Raw genomic sequence first — 19,560 nt, 5'->3', positions numbered from 1 at the left:
ATAACGTGGACACTTCATCATGTACAATATCAACAACAGAAGAAACAATATTATCCAACGTGTAAATCCTGGAAGAAAGCATGTTAATACTGTTATCGACCACTGCAAGCACTTTTTCCAAATTTGCTTGATCAATAGCTCTCAGGCGTTTAGCTGCCTCAATCTGTGAAAATTTCCAAATTTCATTGTACACAGCATAAAGCCAGCGTTTAGATCTACCTCTAGCCGGGCCTTTTATAAAATCATTTAGCTCTATGTTCTCATTCAACTGGGACAGATGCAGTTTAACTGCAGCCAAAGTGGAATGCTGTAACCAGTTCTGACACAATTTGCCTACTGAATAAGTAGTAACGGTGCGATCTGTTTCAAACCTGGGATCTGGCCTGATGTGTGTAAAACCTTCAGACAAACCCAAAAAACGACGTTGGCAAGAATCAGAGCTTCTTTGCCACAAAAGCCACCCCTCTGGATCAAAACTGGAAATATTAAAGGAGGAATTGTGCAAACGTGCTTGTACCCCACTGATGGACAATGTAGTGAAATTACTCCAACCTGAATATTCTTCCAAATCAGGGATAGTAGGTGTATTTAATTTTTTAGATGTAGCCAATCCAAAGCATGTTGTTTGGGAAACAGTAGAATTTAAAAACAACATGTGATTCGGGATGAGACATGCACGATGCAAAGCCTCAGTGCCTTGTACCTGCCAATCTTTGGTACCCCAAACCGATTTAAGGTCAATAGCCTCCTTCCATAACTCATAGCCATCTATAGCTAACCTGTCTAGAAAGGACTTCGAATACAGCAATTTTGTATCGGTAAGTCTAACTTTGGACATGAATTTCTGTTTCACTTTAAAATAAAACGACTCAGGATTTGATTGATTAAAATCTGTAAAATAAGAGAATTTCCCCAGAAATGTACTTGAGCTCCCCTGTAAAGGAGCAGGACAATGTTCCCACTGTGTGTAGTTCACAGGAACCCTCCTGGAACTTGTTTTGTGTAAGAAATGATTCCCATAATGTTGATAACAAAACAAATCACCATAATTGACAGAATCTAAGTACAAATCCTCAGCATCAAAGGCCGCATAATATTTCAAATCAGAGAACAATTCTTCTACGGCCTGAAGATCCCAATCATCAGAACGAATATCTTGCTTAATCACATCTCCCATGTTTACTCTAAGCACATTAGGAACATTAATAACTTCGGTGGGGCCATGTATCTGAAACCTAACCGCATCCCACACAATCCCATCAAGGACAGGCCAAGCAGTAATCTCTACTGTATTTAAGTCTCTTTTTAGTCTGTGTGCTGAATGTGAGGAGGAAAGAGGGGCCAATGTTCCATTAAGGTACCGAATTCCTGTTCTTTCTTTCACATAATGGCCATCGATCAGGCGGAAAAAATAAAACACAAAACCAACTGACATAAAAAGATAAAATGAAAATAGTTTCAGCCAAACGTATGTCCAAGGTGGAATTAGAAAATGTTTTTTAAACAACGTGGCATATTTTGCAATAGTCGATGGTTTCTTTGAAAGTTCCGAATCAGAGTCAAAAGAGAATCTGGACTGGTTAGCCAAACGAGCTTGTAAATCGGACATAGATAAATCAGCAGGATCTGCATAGGTCAATTCATCAATGTTAGTAACAGGAATAGTATTTAATAAAGGACTGGATATGGCAGGCATCTCGAGGGACACCTCCTGTTCTGCACCAGATGTAATAGCCAGCACAGAGTGCCTCACCATGGAAGGACAGGATACAGCTGGTGTCATGCTATGAAGAATCGGCCACCCTGTGTGTCTTGACATTGTCAATAGAAATAAATCTGTTTTCTTTACGACCTGGAAGTGGTGGTAAAATGACTGTTCTTGTGCCCTTCACTCCAAGAACTCGAACCGGCGCTCGATATGAGGGACCAAACTCTTTCTTGCTATCGATCTTCTCTCGAACCAGTTCTCCAACTTGGGGTAGCCAGCCAACTACCGGGATCTGCAACGCATCATCCGACGTGGAGGGCAAGTGTTCCTTAGCAAGACTGTCTCTGGTCTTTTGTAGATCCTGTAAAACATTGCAATGTTCATCTACGTCAAAGGCCGCGGCCTGGGCCTGGCAGTCTGCACCATCGAGGTCAGGGACGTACATCTTGATACCAAAGAGCATTTCGTATGGGGTCCGCCCACCCAGGGACCTTCTAGGGAGATTATTAAGCGCACGCTGCACGCCATAGAGGTGGGTCAGCCAGTTTCTACCAGTGCCTATAACTCGGGCTGTCAAAGATTGCTTTAAGTCGCGGTTCATTCGTTCTACTACACTATTGCCCTCAGGCCTGTAGGGACTTGAAAACTTCACTTGGACTCCCAACGAAACCATAGCATCCTTATACGCCTTAGAGGCGAAAGCCGGACCCTGGTCCGAATGGAAAGTACCACAGGCAAAGATTCCCACAAAGACACGCAAATCCTTAATGACAGTCCGCGAATCAGCGCTTCGATGCGGCCATACCCACACAAAGCGTGTGCATGAGTCAACTGCTACTAAGATGTATTTATACGCAGTATCAGAGGAAAAAGGACCGCAGTGATCCAAATAAACGCAACCAAGCGGTTTATTAGAGATGTACAACTGTGTCTGAGGCGGACGCGCAGCAGTAGAAGGCTTAATCTGCTGACAAATGTCACACATAAGGACATAATCGCGCGTCTGTTTGTACAGTCCCCGCCACCAGAACCTTTGTTGTAGCTGAGTTACAGTGGCAGAGACGCCCGCATGCGCAGACGCCACACCTTCATGAGCCGCTGTAATCAGAGAAGCTCTGCGATCCGAGTTGGGAACGAGCCGTTCGCCAACTTCCGGAATTTTCACATAAGGAACCTTATCGGGACTTAAGTGGTATGTGTACTTCGAAGGGAACCCCGCAGGATATTTACCTCCCTTCTCCGTGGCAGCAACAGCCGCCAAGATGTCATCATCTATTTTGCTTTTGGACCTCGTGACTGCTGCAACTAAGTATTTCGATACCGCAGACTTCGCTGCCTCATCAGCAAGCGAATTACCAACAGCGTGGACCCCCACGCGCTGATGGCCGAGAGTATGAATCACAAACACAAGCGGCAGCTTTTCTTTAAGTTCCGCCACTCGGACCCAGATCATTTTATGTTTTATTGTGCTACCTTTGGAATCACGAAAATCATTCTGAATCCAAAAGAACAAGTTCTCATTGTAAGACTGGACACAGTAGTAAGAATCACTTACGATTAAAGTCGTCACACAAGGATCAGCGTACTCCAATGCGAGCATAAGAGCACGAAGCTCTGCCAATTGTGCGGTGCAGTCCCCTAGTGTTTGCGTGTGCACGACACTGGACTTGAACTCATCGTTCACCATGGCACCGACCACAATGGCGCTAGCGGAAACGTAGGCATGTTTAGAGCCATGCGCAACCTGCGCCGAACCATCAGTGTAAATGATACAATGGAAATCCTCCAACGGCCGCATCGCTAAAGGAGCAGGATGAACAAACTCATACTGTAAATACTCCTGCGACCGCAAAGCGGCGTCAAAAATAAACGTGACATCCTGGGATGTCAAGGATGTAGCCCACTGAATCCACCGAGGGTGCAAAGCTTTAGAATTCGGTACACTGGCTTTCGTGACCGCCTCCAAGGCAGGACACGGGGTAACAACCAACATGCGCTTTCCCTGCGACAGGGCACGTTCCTTAAGAATTGCCATCTGCACAGCCGTTAAAACTTTCTCCACAGTGGAAAAACGCAGTTCAGCCGAAGTGTACAAGTGTGACTTGTAAGCAATAGGTACAGTATCCCCTTCATTAAAAGTCAGGTACGTGAAACCCACCGTCCCAGGGATAATTCTTATCACCAGGTTGGTCTGGTTATCACGAGTCTGTAAGTAGTCAGAAGCGAGCAAATCAGCCTGCAAAGACTGCAGAATGGCTGAATGCTCAGGCAGCCAGCATGATTTGGAAAAAGATGGTTGTATCAAGGCATACAAAGGCTTGATACGCTGGGCATATTCCGGAATGTATGTTCTCCCGAAATTTAAAAAACCCAGTAAAGACTGTAATTTTTTCAGCGTTGTCGGAGAGCGCAACTGCGCGCACTTCTCCAGGAAGTGAGGAGCCAACCCCTTTCCTTCGTGGTTAAGTTCATACCCCAGAAACAACACTGTGTACTCCGCAATGTGTGATTTTGCAAAGTTAAACTTGTAACCCATGTCTGCAAAGTTACAAATTATGCTGTTTACTCGACACAGATGCTCCCAAAGTTCGTCGTCTGTGAGATAAATGTCATCCACATAAGAACAAGCAACTGGATCGAAGCTCTCCAAAAGAGAGACTATGCGGGCGGAAAACACTCCAGGACTATTCTTATATCCCATTGGGAGTCGTTTAAACATTTTTTGTACGCCGCCGCACGTAAAACTGGTCCATTGGGAACTTTGACCATCTAATCTGTGTGCATAAAAACCATTGGAAATGTCAAGCGTGGTTTTGAACCGTTTACGCTCAAGACTATTCACTAGGGCAGAGCCGTGAGTATTCTGTACTGCACAGTTACGGCAATGCGAGTTCAAATGCCGGTAATCCAAAACCAGACGATATGAGCCGTCCGGCTTGTTCACAGTAAAAAGGGGATTATTCATTGGTGACACACACGTTTCAATTACACCTTGATATTCCAATTGTTCAAGGATAGCCGCGACAGAAGCTTTAGCTTCACGCCGTATGGGATACTGAGGTTGTGGCTGCGGCTGTGACCGTAAAGGAATCTCATGGCTAGGGGACAATTTATCCCAGCCACACTGATTTCGGTACACAGCCGGCGCAAGCGCCAGAGCCCACTCTTCTGCAAAATGCAGCGCTTCCACTCTCGATACAGTGTGCGCGAAACTGGGGAGGATCACCTCCTCCCCTCGCGGAGCTGCGAGAACAAAAGGTGGGGGCCAGTCAGCCACCGAAAGCAAAATGTCATACGTAGACGAAAGATTTTCCCAAAATACCCCTTTTACAGTTCGCTGCATGTCACCTTCAATTAACAGGACAATTTCAAAAAGTCGTTCAGGGGGAGCAACATGTGTATCAGCCGTTTCAATCACAACATAAGTGTCAGTCGCTGTCACCTTCAACAGTGGACGGAGGGCCTCTCTCACTATGGTAATCTCCGCCGTGCTGTCCAGCAAGGTCAGAGCCCACGTCAGATTCCGAAGCCGCGTTCTCACTATCTGGGGCATATCGATGCGCCGTTAAGGCTGCGACCTTCTTCTTGGCAAACTGCGGTCTCTTGGGCGTAGAGTCGTCCCGCTGATCCCCTTCACTTCGCGTGCGGGGCTGACCACGTCCTTGCTGGCCACCCCGGCCCCTGCCGCCCCCTCCACCACCGGTTGACGGAGCCGATGAGTCCTGAAAGGAACGAGGAGAGCGTTGGTCAGAAGCCTGAAATCTTTCAGGCGATTTAATCGTCGTGCGATCGCGCAAATCATAAACTCGATCTGACTGCGCAGGTTGTGAAGGCGCCGGACTAGAAACCTGTGTCTGCTGTTGTTGTTGCTTACCCTGATTCTGCTTTTTTGGCCAATTTTGTTTCTTGGACTTGGGTTGTCCACCCGTCTCCGAAGACTGTCCCTGGGGCTGCTTCTTCTCCTTTTCTGAAAAAGCCTTTACACCCTTAGAAGTGCGGCCAACCATTTTATAAGCCGCCACAATAATTCTTGCTAGCTGACGGGGTTTCTCGGCATCGGGAATTAACGCCAGAGCATTGGCCACCTGAAAGTTCACTGCATCCCCCTTGACATTCGCAAGGATAAGACCGCAAACTGTCTCAAACGAGCCACTCAGGCGCATACCTAATTCAACCGCCGACTCCGGTCCGTGATCATCCTGAACACGTTTAAGGACCGCAGAAAGGTTTGACACAGACGGGGTGCCATAGCACCTCGAGTAAACCGCTGCAAAAGTCTTACCCCATGTTTCACAGTCAGCAAGTTCAGGGGCTAAATCTTTCGGTAAACTGAGCGTAAGAATCCGGAGTCGTATTAGGAAACACAGCCTCCAGCTGGTCGAATTTCTCGGCAAGCCAGTAAGGAAAATCATCCTTATCCTGGGGCTTCTTGCCCATAACGGAATTCACCAAGACAGGACTGATTTTCAAACCAGCCTGTTCTGCTCGAAGCTGCGCACCTGCGGATGCTGCGCCATGAACATTACGACCAATGTAATGAACAAGCGCCCTAATCACTCCAACCGCGACTTCATGAAGACGCCGCAGGTCAGCTACACTACAAGTAGCGCGATTAGGGTGAGGAGTAAATCCACCCAAAGCGGGCCAATTTGTGCCCGGAATGGACAATGGACCTAACCTCGGAGCCGTCAAAGAATGGGGTAGGGCGCCACCAAACCAAACTCCGTGCTGCCAAGCATCGATAGGTACTTCCAGTGCCCTGTACGGAGCATAAGCCGCCGGTACAGCCGAGGCAGTGTATGAATGGAAGACACCCGAATTAGCGTCCACCTCCGGAAATGTCACCCAGGAATAAAACAATTCGTACGGGTACGTATGTTCCGCACTCACCACTAGAACCACAGCCAAGCCTTCCACAGGGACATTATATGCCCGCAAGTGGTCGCGAACCGCGACGCGGCTATGCTGCGGTATGTCCACGGCCATGGTAGCACAGGAAGAGAAAAAAGACAAAGAACACTTTGTAGCACAACTGGGTAGTAATTCAAAGAAACCGTTTTTAGAAGAAGTCAAGCTTGAAAAGACCTATTTTAAAAAACAGGTAGGTTTTTCCGACACCACCGTTTACCGGAAATGGGAATGAAGGTGTCAAGGTTTGAATGATATACTACTCGAGTGTCATGATATAAGGCCAACAACGTACGGGCGCCATGTAGCAGGGTTTCCGTTCTCCCACAGAACTGTGCATAGAGATCTAGAACGTCAGTGAGTTAGGATGATCCAAAACTCATCTCAGTGTCAGAAATCCCCTTACCTAGCTAGCTACAGTGTCTCATGGCTCATTAGGGAATGATCCATGTCTTAGACAAACCAGAACATGAACTTTAGAATACCTCAGGAATCGTGGAACACATGAACACTCTTTCGTTATATAATCATTTCAAACCAAAACTGAGAGTCAAAGAACACACGTGCAAGTTTGAAATATTTATTATTCAATGCAAGGTTCTCAATCGCAGTATCTTGTATAATACCAAAATGCAGATTATAAAAATCAGAGTTAGCAGCATAGTCACTAATCCATAGTAAGCAAACGGTGATAGCATGTTACAATGCAAAATCTATAGAAATCTATATCACCTATATTTCGCGCACCCTATTTAGCATATTATTTTATATCTAAGAAGGTCTCATTCGGGCTTTAGCAGGGCGGACCCATACCTCTAAATGTCAGTAGGAGTAGATCACATCAACAGCTACCAGCTCTCTTCATGCGCAGCACCAAGTGTCTACGTTCATTCCCTGTAACTCTATCTTAAACCCGCGTAGAGCCCAAAATGTTGGCATCAACATTATTTGTGTTATGTCTAATGTGGTGCGAGGATCAGGCCTCCCAGCAACCTTGTGTTAGGTTATTCCTAGAGTGTGCAGCTCTCAGTGTGCAGACAGTTGTACCAAGTGTACCAGGCAAAGCTGATAGCATAGTAATAACATATTATTCTCAAATAAATCACATCACCGCTTCTAGGTTGAAAGCGACAACAACAAGTAGGTGTCGTGTGCAAAACTGAAGCCGAAGGAAAAATGGCTGTTTAAACATGTAATAGACTCATGCTAACTTAACGCAATATATGTAACGAAGTATCCATATGACACCTTGTCTAAGTCTATGGCAATCAAGTAGTTGAATCCTTGACTGGGCTGACAATGATCACACTGTTGTTGTTCTCACCAGGAATAGCATGAGACACCAGGGGCCGACAAAACACGCAGGGTCCCCAAGTTTGCCCTTCCGTAGTCACCTCTCACTTGCCACTTAGGCTGCTCTTCTGCAGGACAGTCTGTCCTTCTGTCAGGCTAGGCAGACTCCTTCCTTCGCTCAGTAGACAGGGAGGCTTCAGGGCAGAACCTCTGTAACTCCAGTAGAAAGTACAGACTTCAGATTAAATGCCTTCATTGCTAGGAGACTGGATAAGAGAGCGACACCAGCCCTGGTTTCACAGCAGTCGTCTGAGTACTCTGCGGACATCAGAGTGGCCAAAAAGGATGTGAAAGTGAAATGAAGTGGGGAGGTTTGGGTCACACTTTTATACACAACCTCTAGTCAGAGGATGTGGATCCACTGTCTCAAAGCGGTTCTTCTTTCAAGTGTCTTCAGCCTTTGTGCAGAGTAATATTTCTCACCGCAGATAGCAGTGGGACTGCCTCCAAGCTGGAGCCCCCTCAAAAGAGGTATGCACCTGGCTGCCATCAGCCCAACCACCAGGAACAGACAAACATGGAGGTCTAATCTAGGAAACGTCTTCACCTCCCATAACAAACTCTGCAATCCCACCCGTCCCACAGCAAACAAGTGATCAGAGAGCCAAACCAGCAGCTCCTTGATAACAAAAGGCCTAGTGCAATTTCCAAAGGTAGCTATGTCTCCATCTTCCTCACTTCAGTGTCTGAATCTCCTCCCTTTAGCTTCAAGAATGCAAGCAATACACTGACACTGTCTGAGAACAAAGTCCTACAGACTCACCCTCCATCTTGAGCTGTGCCAGGGCCGGAGCATCCACAATCCATCCACTGGCCTTCAATACTCAGGCTCACTCATACACACAATGTATACCCTAGAATGTGTCTCATACACTACTCATGTATTCATACCTGGCACACACAGGATGTCAGCACAAAGGTGTTGGCTAATGTATATAATAGCATAACTTTGCACAGGTGGAGCAGCAGGTCTCTGATTCCAGTGACACAGGTATAAAAAAAATGCCTGGTCACACCATTGGCTTCCTAAATAAAAAAAATCTCTGGACTCATGCAGCTCAGGCTTTCCTTGAGCCTCGCCTCGCCTCGCCTCGCCTCCGAGGTTTGGCAGCCTTTGGGAATGAGGCTGTGCCATGCTGGACGGGTCAGCGCGAGGGTTTCCTAGGTGGCGGCGTTGATCTCAATTACCTAGAATCCATGTAAACAAGAGTGTTTATTGCCAGCATTCTGACACGCTGAGACAAGCTCACAAATCTATAAAGGAGGGTTGATCTAAATTAACACGATCTTCATATTTACCCTCATTTAAAAAGACTTCTGTAAATCTCCTCTATAACCTTGTCACCATATCTACCTTGATTGAAACTGATCCTAGATTGATTTTGCTTGAACATGGTCCCTGGTTTGTTCTAATTTATCATTGGCCCCAGAGATAGTCTATTTTAATTGTATTTGCATGTGGCCAGATTATGAATTTTGCATTCATATATAACAATTATATATATATATTAAAAAAGGAGAGATTCAAACAAAGACATTATGGGGAAGTTCATGGATTTATAAATACATCCAGTATAATCTAAATGCAAAGTCCTTTCTTTAAAAAAGCTTGAAGTGATGGGAACAATGAAAAGGGACAGTAGTAGCTGCTACCTTTTACCACTCCATTAAGTACCTAAGTTCCCAGGAAATCTTCAGCCGCTGTGCTTTCTTTCGCCCCCTATTGAGAAGTATCAATGGTTAAAGTTGTGTTTGTAGAATTGGGCTTACTCAGACTGATTCCCTATTTTTGTATGGTTCTGATATTAGCTATTGATAGATATGGGTTCCTTTGGGGAGTCACAGATCATGGGTACTTTCTTCCAGCACAGCATCCAGTGAGTCCAATCAGCTGGGTGTATGTTGACTGAGTTAAGTTGATTTGGACTATTCTTGACTTGAAGGTGGGTCTGACCAATTTCGCATTGGACGTGGTCGTATGATAGTCAATTTTTTGACATAAGCATTGGTACCATGTTCTATGTTAGCCATATGAAGTACAGGTCTCTGTATGGAAAAATAAAGTTTTGCAAATATTTGCAATGGGTTTAGTTCTAAGCAGAAATTGTATTGACCTGGTAAGATACTAGTTGTAAAGATTTGCGTAAGACCCCCTGCACCAGCCATAAAGATCCACTGGGAACTCGGCCAAGTGGAACGGATCATTGGGGGGAAATACAAGAATTTGTACTTAGTGGCCTTCATGTAATCAAAGATTGTAACTAAGAAAAGCTTTACTTACCTCTGAAGAGTCCTACTTCAATAGAACAGATTCAAAGAGAAGTAAGCTCAGGGTGTTTGAATTTCCATATGTCTCTCCGGTGCAGATCCAATCGCTTCAGTAATATCTCTGTCTCCACAGGGACTCAGCGCAGCCACTAAGGACACCTACGATGCCCTCCAGATGCAGCCACTGCCTCCTCGCTAACAGCAAATGCCATCGCTGCACTCAAGGTGCCGGGGAGCGACCAAGGAAGGAGATTACCATCAAGGCGAATATCTGCGAGAATTGAGAGGGAATCCTGTATTTGCCCTTGTGTACAAGCACACACTCTTCTCTATTCTAGGACCACCTAATTCTAATTTAGTGAACATTACTGCAACATCTTTGTGCTATGAACAGACCTTTCCTGCTGGAGTTATTTTAGCAAAAGGTTCATTGTTAGTCTTGTTTTTGGTAAATTCCAAATTTCTGTAAATATATACCACAGACAATCCTAGTTATTACTCGTTACTGTAAGTGCTTACTCTTAAAACTAAGTGTAATTTCCTCCTTTTTTGTTAAGCGACTCTGTTCTCGATCAACTACTGTCCTTTATTTTCTTCTCTACGCAGCAGTATTATTCAGAATTTCCTAGAAGCTGCCCATCCTGAGATGTTTTGACTTCGTGAAAGGCCAGCTGAGCATCTGCAACCCCCACAAATAGCCCTGGGAGTAAAGGTCCATCCTAACATGGACCTGTAAAGTACTTGTCCAGCTCGCACCCGCGCAGCATTCTTCCAACCCATTATGCGCTCATGCAGAATGCGTCCACCCCCACGTGCACCCACTGATTATCTGCCCATTTCCTACTCAGACTTGCTCTGCATTTTACCATATTAGCATCTGCTGATTAACATTTATCCTGGCCTTAAACAATTGTTTTCTAGCAACCAGTACAGAAGCTGTATATGGCTATCCATAACTTATGCCCATGGTTTTTTACTGCACGTTAACATAACCAGCCCTGGAGTGGTTTTCCTTCCATTTGTTTAGTTTTCCTTTCATTTTTTTGGTTTTTCTTCCATTTTGTGCCATTACGCCTGCCCCTGCCTTCGTTATGCAGGAAACCGACCCTCGCTAAAAAAAAAACATGCTCTGAAAGTCGTGTTCCATTTTGAGCTCGTGCACCGAGCAGCCATTCCTGTGCTCCCCGTGGTGCTCCCTAAGACCGGTTCCCGCCTGGTACTTGTTACAACTGGAAGAAATGATAGCGCCCACACCGTCATCTGCTCCCGCCTGTTCACACACCACACAATCCCTACCCAAATGATACTCTGGACACATGGTTATGGAAAGAACTGTTGCAGGTTTATTTTCATACAACAACGTATGATGTTTAGGTGGGTCATCTTACAGGCGATCCAAAGCAGGCAGCCCCTCGCTGACCCGCATGCCTAAAGAGCCGTCTTGCACGGTGAGTCGATGCTCTGACGGTGCAGCACATTGCCATCTTTGTTAAACTCCCGTCCCCCCTGTCAGGGCGGAGCGGTGTGGCACACCCCCGGTCGGTTCAGGCCCTCCGACCGCCCGAAGGACTAACGGGGCGCCGTCGCGGTTTCCCGGAACCTCCTGCGGCTCCTGGTCCTTGGCTCTGACACCCTTACTGTGCCATGCAGAGGTACCCTTACAGTACCATTCTGCCGCAGAGGTACCCTTACTGTACCCGTCTGCCTCCAGAGCACCCTGTATTCCGCCTGCAACACAAAAAAGAAAATTACAACATTCTATCCACCGCCTGCGGCAGGAGCTGCTGGGTCAGGGTCAGGGAGGGAACAGCGCTTGGGCCGCGGGCTGACAGCTTGCAAAGAGGCCGGGGCGAGGGCGAGCTGTGGTTAAATAGGGGAGGGGTACGCCCCTCCCAACAGGTGAGCCCAACCCCTTGGCCGGTGTACGATGGGCGCGGGGAAGGGCCGGAAGCCCGCTTCGTCCTTTCTCTGCCCCCCCCCACCCCCCCCCTTGCATTGGCTAGTGCTGCGACTAATGGCACTATTGCGCTGCCTTGCTCATGTTCCCCTGCGGGTCACGCAGTCAGCGGCAGTCCCTTGGTTTCTCAGGGCTGCCTACGCCTGCCTTCCCAGAGGTCTGCAGTCCTGGGCGAGAGCTGAAAGCCTAAAAGCCATCAGTGGGACCCCGGGAGCGTCCCACGCCCTCAGCAGTTCAGGGGTCTTCTTTAGAACTCGTGTTTCCCTTTGGCCTCGAGTTCAGAACTGGTTTGAATTTTTTTTTTTTTTCAATGATATTGTGCTTTGTGTTCAGTATTTTAATGTGCAGTTACAACACGTCCTTAAATGGGACACCTTATTACTTTCAGAAATAATAAATTAACAGATGTCTATCTCAGGCTCCCGCGCATTATTTCGTGTTCCCAGGCACCAGACTTGGCATGTGTGTTATCCACGATCTGCACCCTTAGGTCCTGCCTTTCTTTCACTGTTTACTTACATTCTTCATATGATGCTTTGGATATACAGTTCGAAATAACCACGTTCATACATGTGAGCGGACACATGTCCGCCTGCCTGTTCTACCAGCGGAAGCCAGCACACACGGTATGCACTACCAACAGACTCATTGCAGTGCAGTCCTGTTCGCAGACACCTTGCCACTAGCTTGGCAGGCTCCAGGACATTTACTCAGGTCAGTCCAGTGACACCCTTTGCTGGGTGCCTTGATAGTCTTTTCGGAGGTTCGCCCCTCAGTTGGTTTCCACAGAACCATAAAATGTTTGTAAATATCCAGGGGTTTGTCAAGATTTTAACAGTGCTGTCCCCTCCCAAAATGTGATTTTTGATCTTACCAAGCAAACCGTGCAGGTAAACAGAAACACTTTATTGTGCACAACTTTGAATAAAAATTCATGGGTCCCAATACCCCCTACTTTGGGCAGAGGTCCAGTTTCAGAAGTAAGGAAAGAACTAGCATTGCTAAAGCCTAGTGGCAATAGGCTAATGGCTTTGCCAAAATGTTTTTTGAAAATGTTGTACTCCACTTTGGCTGCTGTTCAGCATGGCTAAAAGTTAATGGTGCAGAGGAGAGTGGCGTGGAGTCAAATTGTGTATCGTGGAGTAGCATAAAGTGGAGCAGCGTGGAGTGGCAGAGAGTGGATTGGCACAGAGCAGTGATACTCAAAGTGCGGTCCACTTGACCTTAACATGGGGCCTTCCGGGGAACAGCAGGACGAGCTGCTGTTTAGTTGCAGAGCACTAATATTTAGTAAAACATGTTTAATTACCGGGCAAGCATTTATTCACCTGCAAATAAATGTTTGCCCGTGTATTTAATGTTTCCAGACCTCCTTACACAATTCCTGACCCTACCCAGACCCCCTAGCGCCATCCTGCTGGCATCAGTGTGGCTCTCAGTCACACTACAGACCATACTTTGTGGCTCCAGTGCAAATTTGTGTGAGTACTCATGGCATAAAATATTGTAAAGTGGAATGCCGCTGAGTACAGTAGAGTGTCATAGGCTGGAATAGAGTGTTTTAGAGTGGAGTACAACAGAGTGTCCAACAGTAGACTGGAGTAGTGTGGAGTGACATAAAGTGTAGTAGAGTGGAGCGGTGTACAGTGAAGTGGGGTAACGAAGTAGAGTGGAATGATGTAGATCGACGCGATGTTGAGTGGTGCAGAGTGTTGTGGAGGGACACCGTAGGGTGGAGTAGAATGTCATAGAGTGGAGTTGAATTTTGTAAAGTAGTGTAGAGTGTAGTAGGATGGAGTGTTATAGAATGTAGTAGAGTGGAGAAGAAGCCATAGAGTGGAGTAAACTGTTGTAGCGTGGATTGGCATAGAGTAGAGTGCCATAGATTGGATGCCGTAGATTGGAGTTGTGTACAGTGTCGAAGAATGGAGTGGAGTGGTGTTCAATGAAGTGGAGTGACAGAGTGAAGTAATGCAGAGTGGAGTGGCATAGAGTGGAGTAATGTCGTAGACTGGAATGGTGTAAAGTGTGATAGAGTGGAGTGGTGTAGTGTCAGAGTGGAGGGGCATAGGGCAGTGTAAAGTAGAGTGCTGTGGTGTGGAGTGTTGTAATGTATAGAAGAGAGTGTCATGGAGTGGTGTACAGTGGAGTAGACAGTCGTGGAGGGCAGAGCTATAGACTGGAATACAGTGTCAAAAAGTGGAGTGGCATAGTGTGGAGTAGAGCGTTGTAAGTGAAGTAGCGTAGAGAGGAATAGACTGTTTTGGCATACATTGAAGTAGATGGTTGTGGAGTGACACGGGGTAGAGTCGTGGGGAGTAGAGAGGTGTACAGTGAAGTGGCAGAGTAGAGTGGTTTATTGTGGAATCTTGTAGAATGACATGGCATAGAATGGTGTCGAGTGTGGTGGAGGGGAATAGAGCAGAATGGAGTCGAATATGGTAGAGGGGAGTAGAAGTTTGTAGAGTGGAGGAGTGTAGTCAAATGAAGTGTTGTACCGTAGAATAGAGATGCGTACCGTAGAGTAGAGTGTTGTAGCATGTAGTGGTGTAGAGTGGAGGAGAGTGCCGTAGATTAAGTGCCGTAGATTGGCATAGTGTACAGTGTCACAGAATCGAGTGGTGTAAAGCGGAGTGGTGTTCAATGCAGTGGAGTGACTTAGAGAGGAGTAATGCAGAGTGGTGTTACAGAGCTGAGTGGCATAGAGTGGAGTAATGCCGTGGAGTGGTGTGGTGTGAAGTGTAATAGAGTGGGTTGGTGTAATGTCTGAGTGGAGGAACATAGAGCAGTGTAAAGTAGAGTGTTGTAGAGTGGCGTGGATTGTTGTCAAGTGGAGTAGCGTGACAGAGTGGAGTAGACAGTCATAGAGGGCAGTAGTATAGAATGTCATAGAGTGTTGTAGGGTGGAGTGGCGTACAGTGGAATAGATTGTCGTGAAGTGATGTGGAGTAGAAAGAGTGGGATTTGGTATAGTGGAGAGGTGTACAGTGAAGTGGTATACAGTAGAGTGGTGTAAAGTGGAGTAGAGCAGAATCCTGTTAATTGATGTGGCATAGAGTGGTGTAGCGTGTTGTGGAGGGGTATAGAGTAGAGAGGCGAAGAGTGGAATTTCGTAGAGTGGTGTAGATTTTCTTTTAGAGTGGTTTAGTGTGTTGTGTAGTAGAGTGGCATTGGGTAGAGTGGCGTAGAGTGCCATAGATTGGTGTACAGTGTCGCAGAATGGAGTGGTGTAGAGTGGAGTAGCGTAGAGTGGAGTAGTGTAGAGTGGAGAGACAGGGAGTGGCATAGAGTGAAATGGGCACAGCCTGGAGTAATGTCAGAGTGGAGTATACTGGAGTAGTGTAGAGTGTCAGTGAGGAGGGGCATAGAGCAGCATAGAGTGTTGGGGATTGGTGTGTTGTAAAGTGGAGTGTTGTGGAGTAAAGAATTATAGAGAGGATTAGAGTGTCATGGATTGGAGTAGCGTGGAATGAAGTAGAGTGCAGCATCAGAGTACAGTGTTGTGGAGTGGTGTGGAGGGGCTTTCAGTTAAGTTAAGTCGTGGAGTGGGGTAGCATTAAGTGTAGTAGAGTAGCATAGGGTGGAGTAAAGTGGCATAGAGAGGAGCATCGTAGAGCGGAGTAGAGTCAGAGTGGAGTAATGCACAGTGGAGTAGAGTGAAGTGGCGTAGAGAAGTGTAGAGTGTCAGAGTGAAGAGGCATACAGTGGCATTGAGTAGTGTGGAGTGGAGTAGTGTCCTAGAGTAGATTGTAGAGAAGTAGAGTGATGTAGAGTAGAATGTTGTGGAGTAGAGTGTCTGGGAGTGGCACACAGTGGTGTAGACAGTTGTAGAGTGAAGTGGCATGAAGTATAGTGTTGAGTGGAGTGGCATACAGTGGAGTGCGGTGCAGTACAGAGGAGTAGTGGGTCTGAGTGATGGGGTGGAGTAGGTTTGTGGAGTGGTGTAGAGTGGCATAGAGTGGAGGGGCATAGAGTGCAATGGAGTGGAGTATATCATCGTGGAGTAGGGTGTCGGAAGACAGAGCATGACTTTAAATGCACAGCATACATGACAAGATAAAACCTAAATGTAAAAGCCTGTTTATTGTTTTTTCAATTCTGTACTCCAGCTTGGTTGTTATGGGGGTGTTTCTGCACCCCCACTCCCCCAGGTCTCTCCCACTCCTCTACTTCTAGTGCCTATGGCATGGGCGCAAAATTGAGCAAGAGGATTGTTTGTTATGCTACTAGTGATGAGCACTGAGGAAAATAAATAGGCTTGTAGACAGAACATTGTTTCTGACAGGCATGCAAAACGGGTGTACTGGCAGAGAGAAGTAGGCTCAGCTTAAAGATAGGAGGCAGTAAACAGTTCTAAAGAAATACGGCACATTTACTGTTTCCTGAACAAGCATCCAAGGGAGGAAACGGAAAATGCCTGCACCTTTCTGGCGCGCCCCAGGTGTAATGCGTCCCAAGTGCATTGGGGCTCAAAACACCGGAAAGAAAAAAAGTACTCAGAAAGTGAGCATTCATGGAAGAATACAAGGAACAATTCAGAGGTGGTAAAAGGGCTCTGTTCCACCGGAGAGATAGACATGCTGGACGGCCTAAAACAAATAAATCCAGCAAACAGAAAGCACGCCAATATGAGTTACAAATCACACAGCCAATGGTGACCAATGGGCGGAATGCATTCCGAAGAAGATTTTAAAATTGTCCCCAAGAAGACTGTTGTGACGAGAAAGATGTGCTTTCTGGTAGGCTTCAAGCTTAAATGGAGCTTTCCATGGTGACTGCGGAAGCCCGTCTTCCAAGTATATATTGCATGGGAATAATAAAAATAGGACAAGTAGAGGCGACTCCTTGAAAGACAGAGTACAAGCACAGAACTGTGCTAAGCAGGTTAGGAACCAAAGCATTGCAGGGAAGCCCTATATTATGATGAATGCCTCCATCACTTTAATAGAGTCTAGCTAAGCACAGCGCCACCTGGCAGTACTGGGAAGCTACTGCTTTGGAACTTTGTGGAAACAGTCTGACACCTGGGATATTCACAAGTTGGATAAGCCACAGGAAGAAGGATCCCTCAGCACTCGAGTTCTGAAGGTCAGGAGTTTGGAGAAACATGTGCATAAATTAGACTATCATCAGGGAGAAGGTTTTGAAGCAGATGTGGTTGTTGTCCCTATATTGGGATATGGAGACTCATGAACTCCGACAGTGTACCTGCTTCGTGGCTCAGAATAAAAGTTGTGCTGTGATGGAACGGAGGAATGCCACAAGTCATCGCTGTAGAGGCTGAAGAATGACACGTAATAGTATATTTTTTAGTGAAGTTTGTAGGAGGGGGTGGAGTACAGCCTGTGTCCCCTCCTGGATTAATTTCTCTCTCTCCACCTTTAGATTGGCTATCACAGCAAAGCAGTTGTGTTATGTTATTACACATGCCTTTCACATACATGCCTTTACTACGCATTTAATAAAACATGTTGACCTTTACTGCGCATTGCACAACATTGTGCGCCACACATTTCCCCGGTATTACCTATATAGATATTTGTGTTTGTGTTTGTGTATTTGTATACATGCACACATAGGCATATATTTTATCGATATAAACCCCGTTTACCCCTTAATATATATTTTTATTTTTGGTGGAGGCCCAGTTTTTCTACCCTTGTCTGTATAACTCCAGCCTCCCTCTAACCCTCAAAATACTCTTACCTCTCTTTTCATCTATCCACCCCTAAGCCACAACATTACCCTCAACTCCATTTACCTCTACCGACCACTTAACCCTAAAAATACTCTTCCCACCCTTTACCTCTAGCCAACCTTAAACCCCAAAACTATCTTACATTACTTCTACCGCAACTTGACCCTTTATTAATTGTAACAAATAACATTAAAAATGTGTTATTTAAAAATATATTTATACATTTACCTTCGTAGTAAAGACGCATTGGTAAAGTCCCTGCATGGCAAAGATAGTTTCCTCTTTTCCGAGCAGCAGCTCATTTATGGGTGACTTTCAAAGAAGAGATTGTGTGATCTACTCAGCACCAATGTAGGTAAAGGAGCTTGATTGATACAGTTCTAAGGTATATAAAAATAATTGTAGAAAATATCTTCAGTATATATGCCCTTACTTTTAGTACAGCCATAAAGTGCCATTTAAAAAAACAAGATGGCAATTGACCGTGGTCTATCTTATATTTTCATCATGCCAGAATTATTAGAAGCTCCATTGATACTTGGCCCTTCCAGCATCTCACAAACAATGAGTCACATTGATGAATGGCAAACATTTCCTATGTCAAATCAGAACTAAATAAAAAAGAGGTCTTCAAGGAGCAACGATGGAGTATTTAGAGAAACACATTTTCCTCATATGGCTTAATATTCCCTGATGAGGCCAACATCTTTCCTGGCCAGGCAAAATTTCGCTGAGACTGAAGACACAATGTGTGGATACGGGATGTATGACGGTACAACGCGTACCATTACAACGCGTCCCTTTACAACGCAGTTTTAACAATGCAAGTCGTTACAACGACTTGCGTTTGGGGGGGGCGCTGATAGTGAATAGTTTAGTTTACTATTCCAACACCAGTCCCCGTGGATAGTAGGGAAGGTGTTGGATAGTAAATTAAACTATCCCCTATCCTAGAGCGCCCTCCAGCGAGCTGCGTCGTAACGGTACCGCGTTGTACCAGTTACTTTGTAAAGGATGTTTCCCGTGGATACGCACCCGCAAATTGATTGTCTCGATTATTAACACCAGAAAGAGTGTAATGCTAGTCCAAATCCTTAAGAAGAAGAGTAGTCTAAAACCCATCACTTTATTGTCTGTAACAGTTAATGAAAATACACAATACAAAACTGACAACAGCCCGTGATACTCAGGCTCACCGGGACAAGCTTCAGGATGGGCTTCGAGTCGGACAACACCTAAGAAGTTGAACCTTTGGTATGTTGTCTGCATAACTTCTCTCCTGCACAGGAGGGGCGATACAGAGAAGAGCCCTGCTTGGCCTTCTTGTCCTCCAGAGTTTGGACTGGCAACGCCTGTCGTACTGCTCATCCTTGGAACCAGGTCCCCTCCTGTAACCAGAATTCAAGTGACGTCTTGCATCGGCAGATACCTTCTTCCACGTTTGCAAGGCTTCGTTTGCCACACGTTAGGACCGGTAACAAGAAAGAACAAACATTAGTAGACTTCAGGTATTCTTCATGTCATTTACAACTTACCTTTTGAATTCCTAATGAGGGGCACGTCTTTTGCTCACTTACTCTAGAGAGCAATCAGGACAATGGACCCAGAATTAGAAATGGGAAAGTAATGCATTGGACACTGTACATCAGCGAATGACAATAAAAAACA

At 45.9% G+C, this 19,560-nt stretch overlaps 1 protein-coding gene across 3 annotated transcripts in view; it reads left to right on the top strand.

Annotated features, from left to right (window-relative positions):
• CD247 (CD247 molecule) overlaps positions 1-12,606 on the top strand; it is a 234,202-nt gene extending 221,596 nt beyond the window's left edge. The window contains exons 8-9 of one of the 3 annotated variants that reach the window (XR_015299389.1): positions 10,371-11,956; positions 12,048-12,606. Coding sequence is in view for 2 of the 3 variants with exons in the window: in XM_086935549.1 (XP_086791675.1) it covers positions 10,371-10,436 (66 nt within the window). In the remaining variant the exon portion in view is untranslated. Of the gene's footprint in view, positions 1-10,370 lie in introns of all 3 variants that reach the window. The other 2 variants (XM_086935549.1, XM_086935551.1) reach the window with 2 other exon arrangements.
• Positions 12,607-19,560: the final 6,954 nt, after the last annotated feature.

The sequence above is a fragment of the Lissotriton vulgaris genome, chromosome 8 (assembly GCF_964263255.1).
Source record: "Lissotriton vulgaris chromosome 8, aLisVul1.2, whole genome shotgun sequence".
NCBI lineage: Eukaryota > Metazoa > Chordata > Amphibia > Caudata > Salamandridae > Lissotriton > Lissotriton vulgaris.
The sequence above is the reverse complement of the archived record's forward strand: the minus strand, read 5'-3'. Positions and strand labels throughout refer to the sequence as shown.